We start from the raw sequence: 13649 nt of genomic DNA on the forward strand, positions 1-13649 counted from the left end.
GTGTTGACAGTGATTAAATTTACTTACATCATTGTACTCAGTGAAAATATTCTGGTTGTATTAACTCTCATTTTGTTAACTGTTTTTCATTTGTTTAAATTATAAATGTTATTTAAAAGCCTTGGATAAATGTTTCATATACCAGTCATCAACATCATCAAACAATGTAAAAGGACACTAAGTGGATTCTACTAAAGCTGTATTGCCTTATGTACACTAGTTTGTACTTGGTAAATAAAATGAATCAAATCAAAAATTCTTAATTTATGTGCAAGATTTTCCTTCATATGTAATTAATATTATATTTGATCAATAAATAAAAGTCAATTTTGCTAGATAAAACTTAGCGATATTTTTTTAAATCCAAATATATTAACTTGAATTTGTTGATTTACTTAAAAGCATGAGGATTTTTAAAAAATAACTCAAATATATTTGTGGAATTTTATGATCATCAATTTTGAAAGACTACCAAGAAAATTGTACAGAAAAAGTAAGTTACCATAAATTGCTTTGCCTGCAACACAAAAAAACTGTAATCAAAAGATTTATAAAAAAATTTTTAGCTTAGAGTTTTTATCTACTAAAACAGATGAATAATTTCAAGAATTATTGAATTCTTTCAAAATTTAATCTCAACCTTTTAACAGTTACCTCCCATTTCCTTTCTGCATATCTTCATATTTTGCTCATTGAACATTGGAAATTTATATCAGTTTGGCCAAAATGGCAGCCTCTCCATTCTTTGCCATTAGGTTTGCTGAAATAATATTCCAAATTCCTTAAATCAATTCATCGAAAGCTTGTTATACTATGTACTGGTATATTATTGAGAGTTGAGAAGATAAACTATTACATATATAATGAACACAAATCATTTAGTACAACAGAGAATGAATTTGGATTAAGTTATTTCAAGACTTGTTAAAATAATTTGTAACATTAGTTTTTTAAAACATAAATGCTACATATTCTTAAGAAATCTTATATATAATATAGATTTATAAACAACAGTGCACATATAGTAAGTTATCCACAAATGCATCAGTTTTTTTTATACATAAAAATGGTAATGAAATATACCAAATTCCAGTTTAATTAAAATACAATCATTTTTATTTTTCAACCACCATTTTTTTGTCAATGTGTTAAATGCATTATTATTTGGTCAACATTTGGCTTTGTTTGAAATTGAATTGTTTTGAAATTTTCAAGCATTATGCCAAATGAATTGAAATAATTTAACTTTAATGCTTATAATATTAAATACTTTAAAACAACAACTGTGAAATTTCAGCAGGATTCAATTTAACAAAACTAACCTTTCCAAAGATGTTTTTGACCATACTGTAATCATTAGTTTTATTAAATTGAATCTTGTTGCTTGTGTTTAGTTTGTTCAAGTTTGACTTATTGTCGTATTAAATTATTTCAGAAATTAATATTTTTTTCCTTTTGCCTTTGGGAATTTCTTGGGATCAATATACATAACTATATTATTAATAAAACAGATTTAAGACAACCCTTGATTTAATCATATTAATAGAGAGGTTGCGGCCGAAGTTTTCTTCTTTAAAACGTGAATGTGAAACACCACTATCTTGTAAGCGGCGTTCGATGCTCACGTTTTACAGATGAGAACTTTGGCCACAACCTCTCTAATAACAATTAAACAAATGAAAACTTGCATTTTATCATATTTAAAGTAATACATGCTATCAATTAACTATTGGATTTTCTTAGAAACCAATTAAAATTTTAAATTAATATTTTAGTAAAAGAAACAGTTAATGAAAAAAGATTTTCTATTGATATTCTAATTAACAGGTTTACACTGGATAGATCTCAAATATACTTGTCTGTCACCAATTCAGTTAATGCACTATGACAAGATACTTTTGCATGCTCTTTTTGGCATAATCTGTGCTGCAATGCTAAATATAATTGAACTCTACAACTTATCCTTTCAAATCAAGTTCTGAATTATGCTCAACTATTTAAATTAAAATATAACTTTTTTCTATTTGCCTACAATTTATTTTACTCTTTAAACCAAATCTACAATAGAAAACTAGTTACAGCTGAATAATTATTAATTATAACATGATTAAGAGCTTACGTCAATTAAACTGTCAGAAACATTTGACTAATTTGAAAAACTAAGTTATTGAAATTTATCTTTATTTCTTTTTTCCATTTTATGTTTATCATTTCTTTTTTCCAAAATAATTTCTCTCAATGTTCATATGGGCTTAAAAAATTCCATAAAAATGAGTTCAAACAAGTGTTCAATGAGTTTATATTCCTCTTTACCTGTAAAGGCTTCTTTATCTATGGAAATGATATATAATGATGGTTGGCTAAATTTTGTTAGGAAAATCTGAGGTGTTTTCACATTCTAGGAGACAGACAAACTGACAAGAATGCTCTTAAATTAGTTGAAAACAATCCCAAGTTGACAGCTTGAGAAATTACACATCCATTCATTATAACTCATACAATAATCATGTGTCTTTAAAGTTAGTGAAATTCCAAAACATGCCCAATGAATTCCACATGATCTGACCAGTGCGTCATTATTCCTTGAAAGAAATATCACTAGTAATGAACAGTGTATTGTTTATAATCATATTCAGTTTAAGAGGCAATGGTTAAAATACAAAAAAATCTGTGCTGGTAACAAAACAAGACTTACACCCTAAAAAAGAAATCCTTTACATTCCACCAAACAAAGCATGTTTATCACAAGATTTCAGATTCTGATAATGATGATTATCTGAATGATTATTTCATCTCTTAAGAATAAGAGCTGCATTGATCAATTAAAAAGGAATGTTACTCTTGTATGATAATGCAAAACCATATACATGTACCAAAACAAACCCAAGGAAAAAAATTCCCACATTTGTAAATTTTGCTTCACACACATTAGAATGAATGTGAGAATAGAATTATTCTCCTGATCCTGTTACACTGGATTATCAGCTTTTCAAGTTCTTATCTAAGTGGTGTTGTAAGAAAAAGTACAACACTGATGAAGAGCTAAAAATTAGATACTTTATGTTTCTAAACCCAAAAGCATTAATTTATAATTATATTATATGCATAAGGCATTAATTCCATTTTTGTAGGCAAGTTATTTATAATCAAAAATGAGACTAAATATCATCTTATTGTCAATTTATGTAATGGAGTTAAAAATTTAATTATTTTAGAAAGAAAGTACTGTCATCTTTTTTTTCTCGTGCATAAAGAGAATATGTAACACCTTCTAATACAAATGATGAAAAGGAATAAGTTAAGTTTTAAATCACAATTTCAATCCATTAGTATGTCATTTGTTAATAAATATTTATGTTCTAAAACAGTGGTTCCCAACCTTTTTTCATTAGCGTACCCCGTGACATGTCATATCTCTAGATTGTACCCCTCATTCAAGAAATTTAGTGAGTACCCATATTGTTAATTTTACATATTGTAACTTTAAATTAAATAAAAAAAAGTAAATGAAAAAATGTATAATAAAGTTGTGATTGTTGCAAGGAACATATTTTACCTAATAATTTTTTAATACTATTAGTTTGTAATACATAATATATTATTTTTTCTGCCATAATAACTAACTTTTTTCTGTACCCCTAAACAACCTATCGCGTACCCCTGGGGGTACACGTACCACAGGTTGGGAATCGCTGTTCTAAAAGATAGCAAAAAGCAATGCATATGAGTGGAAAAATTGTAATGGGTGTTAATGAGAAATTTAATCATCTCTGACAAATGAAGGTTAAAAAAAACGACTGGAAGAACTAATTGTTAATGTTGAATGTCACCTTAATTTTTCCACTTGCATGCATCAAGTTTTACTTTTTACTGATGGCATATTTTCATGTATACAAAGTATCCAAAAAAAGTAATAGAAAAATGGGAGATTTATTAAAATGCCATAAAAAGAAGTTAAAAAAAAAGTTTATATAAAGGTCTTTTTAAGAAACTAAGATGTAAATAGAGCCTTAAATTTTCTGTTGCTCAGACTGTCAAAAAAAATTATTGCACAAATTGTTCACAGCATGTCATGTACTGTATATTGAAATTAAAAATGCTTCAATTAATAAAACAGGAATAAAACTATAAGCACGATTTAAAGGCTATCAGGCAAATGTAAAATCTAAGATTTTATATACAGTGAAATGTCAAAAATCCAGATTAAGTCATCAACAAATGAATATTAATTATTTCAATGGTAACTTCTTGTTGATGTTCTGTCATCGTTCAGAATTTGACATTTTTTTAAAATTAAAAAATTGATTGATTCTGTAAATTATATTTCGAACCTTTTAAGTATTCCTACATTCCTTGTGAAATACTAGCTTGAACATGAATTATTTAATATTTAAATATTCTATTAGTGTAATCAAACACAACCAACAACTTAGCAACACGCAAAAGACCAGAATGCATTTCAACAACAAAAAATAAATGTCATCATCCTCAGCTGGTTCTTAATTATACAACTCTCAACACCATTAAAATATATTCTCTCATTTTTTACAATGTTATAATAAAAAATATGACTAAAATACCTAATATTAACATATATAAACTATATTCTACATACAATTTTCAACAAAATACATTTTTTTTGAAAACCAAATTCTGTCTGACAAGGGGACCTTACGGTCTCAGAAATTCAGTTTGGGATGAGACTTTGCAGGTTAGTAGTATACCTTAAGGGTGTCCACCCAGAAGAATTGTAAAGTGCACAAGCCAGAAGATTCTGAGAAAAAGGGCTCTAAAGTTTTAAGCATAACTCATATACTGGTAGATTTTACACTATGGCAGCCAGTGAAATGGCTGAGTCTGTAGCAAACTCATGCCACACGGGTGATCTAGGTTCGATCCTACCTTTGGCTAACTTTTTTTTTTATTTTTAATTGTTTTAAAAATAATAACAACTTTTAAATAAAGTCGTTATTATTTTTAAAACAATTAAAAATTTCTCAGACTTGGCTTTTCTGTTCTCAAACTTAAAACTTTAGTGGAAATAAATTTTCATTGAATGATTTTTTCTATTGGTTATTAATATGATTCAAACCCAAACTTATCATAACCATAAATAACTATGGATGAAATGAAATGAAAAAACAGTCACTTAACAAGAAGTAAATTATACAATTGAATGAAGATGTCACAACAATGCTGTCAACAACTATTACGCAGTTTGAGAAAACTATTTTTCTGACGGGATAAAAAAAAATTGGAAACTCAATCTCCATTGAGGGCTATACACTTTGTATAATGTTAAGAAATAAACATCTTTTGGAAAAAAAATCAATTTTAACTTGCTTTTTTAACCATACTTTTCAAATAATCCTTTTATAAGTAAAAAACCATTTTAAAATTTTAACATAAACAAGCAATCTCTTAGGCCTGTTTCATACACATTCTGTTGTCAGATATGTGATAGGTATGAATGTAACAGATCAATCTGGCTAATAACCAGTTTAAACTGGTTCAGATAAGTTATGCTTGTTACATCCAATATGCATATACAGAAGTCTTTGTGAAATATTACAATAACTTCTGTAAACCTCAGCATTTTGTCGGTCCATTTTCAGGTGTATATCCAATGTCTGTTTGTTGAACAAAGATGTGAATACTCTCAAAAGATCCCATACTTTTCGTAACTGGATATCTGATACCAGACAGTCTTATCCAATGTGTGTGAAACAGGCCTTAGCATTGAATATGAATGTTTATATATGTTTGTTTGTTTTATGGTCACAATATTTGAGGTATGTTTTATAAATCACAATTTCTTACTGAATATTCATAAAACTTCATGTATTAAAATATATATATATATATTTTATTAGTAGCAATGATGAGAGATGGTAAAAAAAAATCCAAAACTATGTTGTCAAAAGTAAGTCTGCACTTTATAAACTGTAATATCAATTTCTTAAAGTCTGTTTTTTTAATATAATTTTTAAGAAATTTTTAAATAATTATTATAATATCAATAAAGATGGTTTGCAAGTATTGCTTTGGAGTACAACAACAGACACTGCTAGGTTCAAAAGAAAAGAAATTTTTTATATAGCTTGTCGACAAAAGATTAGAAACATATCTAATGAACACATACATAAAATATCTAATACTAAACATACATACGATGAATATGGCAATAATTTAATCATAGAGACAGATTCTGCAGGAATTCCTTTTAATAATCTCACATTAAATTTTTCCCACTGATTACAAACACAAAATATAGTTTGTTTACATTTTTTAATGTTCACCTATTAAATATTGAAAAATGTTTATGTTAAAATAGAATTGGAAAAAAATTGTATTAGTTTGATTCAAAAACTTATTGAAATAGTTTACTTACCACACTTGAAAGATTTTATCAATTAAGATACTGCATCCAAAATGCTTTCGTGCTTATAAATCCCAAATTAATAAATTAAAATTTGTCATCACAAAAATTATCTGCAACTGTTTCTGCACTAATGACAAACAAATTAACAGCAGAAGCATTGTTGCAAAGTTTCTAATCTTTTAACTGCAGAAACAACACTACAATTTATGATGACAACTCTCTCAAGTTAGAAATAAAAATCAGTTACAAGTTTTCATTTCATAGTTGGATCACAACAGAGTATGAATTAAGATTACCCTAAGTTACTATTTTTTATAAAAAGATTTTGTTTATCCTCTGTAAAAATTCTGAAGAAAATATTAAAAATAATTGATGTATTTAATGCAACCTTCCATATCAAGTGATATTATTAAAAATACCTTCAAAAGAAACAATTAGCTATAGAAGAAAAACTTAATTTCTAATTTAAAGAAAAAAAACCTGCATTTTTAAAAACTATCATTTATTCACAATTCTAACAAAAGCTAACTAGATATAAAAACAAGTTGATAGCTTCTGCTTTTTAAGAGAATACTTCAAGATTGATGCTGATAGTTATCTATAATTTTAAGAATTGCAATTATTACTTTATTAAATTAGACTGTCCTTTAAATTATCTCAAAAATTTTATAAAATGCATTGAAGATTTTAAGTTTTTTTTGAGTACTTTGAAGATGTTAACCAAACTGTACAAAAATATCAGATATATCATCTTCACATTAAAATGATATAAGCTAAATCAAAATTAATAAAAATTTTTTTAATAAAAAATTGTTTGTATTTTTATTTAAAGTATCNATTTAATGCAACCTTCCATATCAAGTGATATTATTAAAAATACCTTCAAAAGAAACAATTAGCTATAGAAGAAAAACTTAATTTCTAATTTAAAGAAAAAACCTGCATTTTTAAAAACTATCATTTATTCACAATTCTAACAAAAGCTAACTAGATATAAAAACAAGTTGATAGCTTCTGCTTTTTAAGAGAATACTTCAAGATTGATGCTGATAGTTATCTATAATTTTAAGAATTGCAATTATTACTTTATTAAATTAGACTGTCCTTTAAATTATCTCAAAAATTTTATAAAATGCATTGAAGATTTTAAGTTTTTTTTGAGTACTTTGAAGATGTTAACCAAACTGTACAAAAATATCAGATATATCATCTTCACATTAAAATGATATAAGCTAAATCAAAATTAATAAAAATTTTTTTAATAAAAAATTGTTTGTATTTTTATTTAAAGTATCTCTGAAAATTGTATGTTATTAATGATTTAAAATATTTATTTATGTTATTAATAAATGTAATTTTAATTGTTTTATAATTATTTATTATAAAAATTAATGTAATACATTAAAGCTAAATTAGAATTTGAATCATTCTTGTAGACAGATATTTTCATCCTTAATATCAACATTAACTTACCTTTAAGCTAACATATCTTGGATTAGGAAAACCCTACCTATTATTAAATCTAATAATTAATAATATTAAAAAAATCATAAATTTATCTTGAAAATTACAAATAATATAAAAATTATTAAGACTAAAAATCTAAAATATATCTTGGGTTGAATTTTTCCAATAAAGCCTTGTTTTCTCAATTCTATTTATTTAACTGGAAAAATCAAAATCAATAATATGTTATAATGTTTATATCAGAAATGTGAATTTTTTGGTAAGTTTAATGTTTCAAAATACATCATTAATTTTTTTAAATTTTACTCTATAAATTCTTTATTTCTATATACCTAAATTTATACATTAAAATAATACCTTTGCATTAAATTGTTGCCATTTTGACTTTTCTTTTTCTCTTTCTTCTTCAATTTGTTTCATTCTTTGTGCTTTTTTCTGAGCTTTTTTCTTCTTATATTCTCTTTTTGCTTGTACCATCTGTTTTCTAGAATTATCAAATATTAAAATATGAATTTACTAAAATAATTTTAAATTACTATAAATAAATCAGTCAGTCATGTCAAAGCATCAAATGCTAATGATTTTAATGAAATTGATTATTTAAACTATTAAATAATTAAAAATGTTCGTTTTTCTGGAAAATCAGCTGGATGAATATCAAGGTAGTGAGTTTTTACATTATAGTATTGTCCAGTTTCTAGAGAAGTTTTATTTTAGCTATAAATGTCCTGAAACTGTGGAAATAATTCATATACTAGAAATAGTAAAGCTTCAATTATACAATTTTTTTATCAACTACTATAGAAATAATCAGAAAATACAAACTCAACACTAATCAAATACCCAATGAAATCAATAAAATTAAACAGGTATTTTTGCAGTTTTATATTCATGAGAACCCAAAGGGGGGCTAATTCAAAAATTAAAAATATTTGAATAATTTATCATACTACATCCATTTTTTTTTTTTTTTGCTGAGAGATAGTTTTATTTTTTGCTGGCAGCATTCTGAGCTCTAATCAGAAGAGCTTTTCTATATTGTGATAGTGTTGTAGACAGAACAAAAGAAATCGACAGAATTGAACAAGTAGCTGAAGCCCTGGGATACAAAAAAGGCACAATAGCACATGAAAAAAAATACGAGATGGGTACAGCAAGAAGTTCAAAACATGATCCCAGTAAAGTCACAAAGTTCACATATAACAAGAATACGAAAGGTATTATGAAAGAATTTACGAACTGCAAGGAGACAAGAATGGTCCTAAAAAGAGCTCTGAACCTGTATACAATCTTAAGAAATGATAAAGATCACATTAAAAAAGAAGAAAAAGCAGGAGTATATAAAATTCCTTACAAGAACACACAACTAGGAATCAAAAAAGACTACATTGGAGTTACAACAAGAAACTTGGGGATAAGACTTAAAGAACACAAGTATGATGTCAGAAAAGGCTCCAACACAATGGTACTTTCCCAGTTTGCACAGACACAAGGCTCAATAATAAAATGGGATGAAGCGGATATTGTCAAACCCTTGTACTCCCCAACACTAGCAAAAACTGCTGAAAAAATTGAAATTTACAAGAGCAAACTGGAAGAGGCATGCATAAATGCAAAGATTGCAGAAAGCCCATCAAAGGCGTGGAAATTTATAGTCAAAAAATTTAACATGAACTCGTAGTCTTGCCTTAGTTTATAGCTATTTCTTTCATCAAATATTCCTTAACAATTTATTACAATGTTTGTCTAATGTATTAACTAGTATATTTATTTTTAATTATTATTTTCTATCACTAGGTCTGGCTTTGTTTTGTATTGGAATTATTTTTTCAGTTATTTTCTTGTTTTTTCCGTTATTATTTCTTGTATTTAAATTTATTTATTCTATTTAATGGAATGCCAATGTTCTTTTTTCTACTGTTAAGCCTGTGGATGGCCTATAGAGTAGGCTGAAAATGTTAGTTTTTCAATAAAACTATCTCAGAAAAAAAAAGGTGTAGTGTGATAAGTTAATTATTTGCTGAGCACGTTCTGTTTAATATTTGAATAATTATATGCATCTTTTATTAAGATGTACTGTACAAGAGGATTGTATTGCATAGGGTCTGATAAACCATATTTGCCATCATAAATCCTTTTTAAAAACAATGTTTTAAAGTTTGAACAAATAAATTTTAAAATATTTTTTTATGACTTAAGTTTCTCTAGCCTCTGTGGATCTTCCCATTACTTAGTCCCCATTCACAATATTTTCTCTCTCAAATAACTTGATCTTTTCCAAAAAGAAGAGGAAAAAAAAAAATACTTTAAAAAGAAACGCAACTGTCTGTCTTTTTTTCATCAAAGAATGTTTGTAATTCTTATAGAAAACAACATTCCGCATCTTAATTTATTTTTATTTTGAAAATTTTGAAGTAATTTACAAAAAGCTGAATTTGTAGATTTAGTCTTGTAATTGACAGATATAATAATACTCCATCCAACAAAAATTTATTTAATTAAATTTAATTTTGAAATATGAACTTAAACAAAATATGAATAGTAAATGAACCACATGGGATAAAATCCTATTTTATATTTAATGGTTTTTCTATTAAACTTGAAATATAAAGATAACATTGAATAATAAATTTTCTAGTCCAGATTTATTTCAATAATTATAAAACTCTGATGATACCTTAAACAAAAAAATATAAATGATCCTTGATTTTGGAGAACTTGCTCTTCCATATATACCATGTTTCCCCGAAAATAAGACATCCACAGAAAATAAGACCTAGCAGAGATTTTGCTGAATTGCGAAATATAAGACCTCCCCCTGAAAGTAAGACCTAGCGAAGTTTTTTCTTTGTCATAATGGTCATCCACAGATGGTTGAAAGTGGCCGTTGGCTTTTTGAAAGTACAGCCACTGATTGGTCAGCAGACAATTACGCCACACGGCATGATTTGCATAAGACTATGGCTTGGGAATCACAGATTTGCATAACGATACGGCTGGTGATGGCTAATTGGTCGGCCGGGAATCACGCCACATGACATTTGCATAGTGCTACGGTTCAGTAAGCACTAATTGGTCATCGAGTCCGATGTTGACGCTATAAAAAGGCGACAGTTCGACACACCGGATATACGTCACTCTCGTCTAAGTTCGACTTGGGAATTTTTTTGTTCAGTAATAAATGTGGATTCTTCTTCCTGGAAAAATAAGACATTCCTTGAAAATAAGACCTATCGCATTTTTCAGAGCAAAAATTAATATAAGACACTGTCTTATTTTCGGGGAAACACGGTAATACTTTGATATCTCTAAATCAGGGGCCATATTCTGGTCATTGTCTCTTATCTCTCACAAGCCCATTGCTGATTAACTAATCATTTGTTTATGTCTCGAGAGATCATCACGTCTCTCCAAATGCAATTATGGACAACTTTGTCTCAAGATTCTCTTATTTCTCAGAGACAAGCGGATAGTTGTCTTTCAACCTATCTTTTGTCTCAATTTTGTTATATCCAATATGATGACTGGATGCTACTCATGCTGTACAATCATATTAGAGAATGTTCTCTATCTCAGGAAAGAATATTTTGAAAGAGAAAATGTTTCTGATTTTTTTCCAGTGCCTACTCGGAAACGTCACTGATTCCATTTTCTTTTTTAATTATCCTACATCAACTACTGAACTATTGAATATGATGTTAATCTTACTTAGATAGTTAAGGTGAAATTAGATGGTAATATTTCAAAAAATATCTAAGTACACACGCTTTTCTAACTTAGGTTATTAAGATTTTTATTTGTTAAGAGACAAATTGACATTACAATCTGTAAAAACATTATAAAACAAAAAGCATAACTTTGTCAAAATTACGTGCTTTATTTGAATGCATGCTTTTCTTGCCACGTGGTCTATAATTACATATTCTGCATATTCGAAAATTTTACTATTTCATTGGTTAAAATTCTATACTATGTTGTGTACACAGATAACCCGAACATGTATAATCAACCTATTAGAATCATGATGTCATCAATGAAGACAAGATTGTTAAAAGTGACCAGAATCGCTGCTCTCTCTCGTTTTGACTTCATTCATCCTTGAAAGAAGAGACAAGAGATAAGTGACCAGAATACGGCCCCAGTTTTTACATGATAAATTTGTACATTTTCAAATGACCAACAAAATTTCTAGATATTGTGTGGTGACACTTTCAATTTTGGTTTCAGTGATATCAAAATCATTTGTGACAAGTAATTTCTATTGCCTAGTTTCTGTTAAATCTACAGTTTTAATGTTTTAAATTACATTATAAATGATTACATACTTTAATTATAAAAATCTACAAAATATAATATTCATTATTAAATAAGTAATTGATGGTGCAATTAAAGAAAAAGAACCCAACATAAAATCTTTAGCTAAAAATATGAATCTTCTGAATTTAAAATACAATGATTCTAAAATAATAATAATTGCACAAGTCACCTGCAAGAAATTAAGTCCAATGTATTATAACTTTTACAATATAACTAGAGCTAGGATATCTAAGCACTAAAAAACATACAAGTTATACAATTTTCAGTTCAAAGATGCCCTAGCCCAGTGGTAAACAATCTATGGCACCCGAATTCTAAATGGCACGCCAATTGTGCATAAAATTAAAAACTTCAAACTAAGAACCAAATATTGATGTGTTAGATTCTAAAATTGAACCACAAGGGAGTCACTAATGTTTAAATATTGTAATTTTTTTAATAATATTTTTATATAGTGTGTATTTTATAGTTAAATAAAAATGTGTTTATGTGCAATAAATTTTATAATTTTATTTTAGTGGCACACGTAGTGTCCAGTATTTTCATTTACATGTTTTGTGGCACACCAATGCATTTGGGTTACCGACTGCTGTCCTAGCCTTAAATATAACTAATATCATAGTTCCTTTCCATATTTTTTTAAATTATGAAATCTGTTTATGAATAATAATAATAATTATTATTTTTTAGCATTAATATTTTACATTAAAAATTATCAATTATACTCACAAATTAATACATTAGTGAAATGCAGTTTTATATATATTTTTTTCAATTGTGAAAATTAGTAACAAGATAAAAAGTATTGATTCAGTACTCTATAATAATTCAATCTCCAAAAAATTTAAAGGAAATAAAAAGTAAACAACATAACTATAAATATTTTTAGTTGTCATATATCAAAATTATCACAAACTATAGAAATTGTCCTTACAATTTTTATAAAATTTTTAATTAACTACAGTATTTAGAAAGATAACAAACATTTTGAAAATGCTTTCACTATTATTATACTTGTAACATTCTTATGGGAAGAAATAGAAGTGAAAAATGATAATTGAATCATAGGATGTAATTAAAATTACAATTTTAGACAGTCATAATGGAAGAGTTTAAGAATCATAAAAATTACTTACAACATTAAATATTAGAATATATAAAATCAAATTGTGAGACTGGCTCCCCTGGAATGCTGGAGACATTATTTATAATTTCAAAACTTATGTAGACAATGAATCAAAACAACAACAGATCAAAGTTTATATATTAACTAGCAGACCCCGCCACGCGTTGTTGTGGCTCAAAATGTATCTATTATAAATTTATAACACTTCCCCGTGGGGGGGGAAAATTTTTCGAAAAATTTCTTCTTAGTGTACATTCTGTTGACGTACCCTATTAAAATGCAATCAAAAACGCAAAAACCCGCATCTAAAATAGTATAATAGAAGCCAAGTTTTTCACAGTAAGCCTTAATCCTGTC

At 27.1% G+C, this 13649-nt stretch overlaps 1 protein-coding gene across 1 annotated transcript in view; it reads right to left on the bottom strand.

Moving 5' to 3' along the window:
* Positions 1 to 13649, bottom strand: part of LOC111621768 (survival of motor neuron-related-splicing factor 30-like) — a 53228-nt gene that overhangs the window by 2048 nt on the left and 37531 nt on the right. The window contains exon 6 of the mRNA XM_023364010.1: positions 8207 to 8333. Within this exon, the coding sequence (XP_023219778.1) occupies positions 8207 to 8333 (127 nt within the window). The remainder of the gene's footprint in view (positions 1 to 8206; positions 8334 to 13649) is intronic.

Source organism: Centruroides sculpturatus, unplaced genomic scaffold (genome assembly GCF_000671375.1).
Source record: "Centruroides sculpturatus isolate CEXI.00-Female unplaced genomic scaffold, Cexi_2.0 scaffold153, whole genome shotgun sequence".
In the NCBI taxonomy this organism is placed as follows: domain Eukaryota; kingdom Metazoa; phylum Arthropoda; class Arachnida; order Scorpiones; family Buthidae; genus Centruroides; species Centruroides sculpturatus.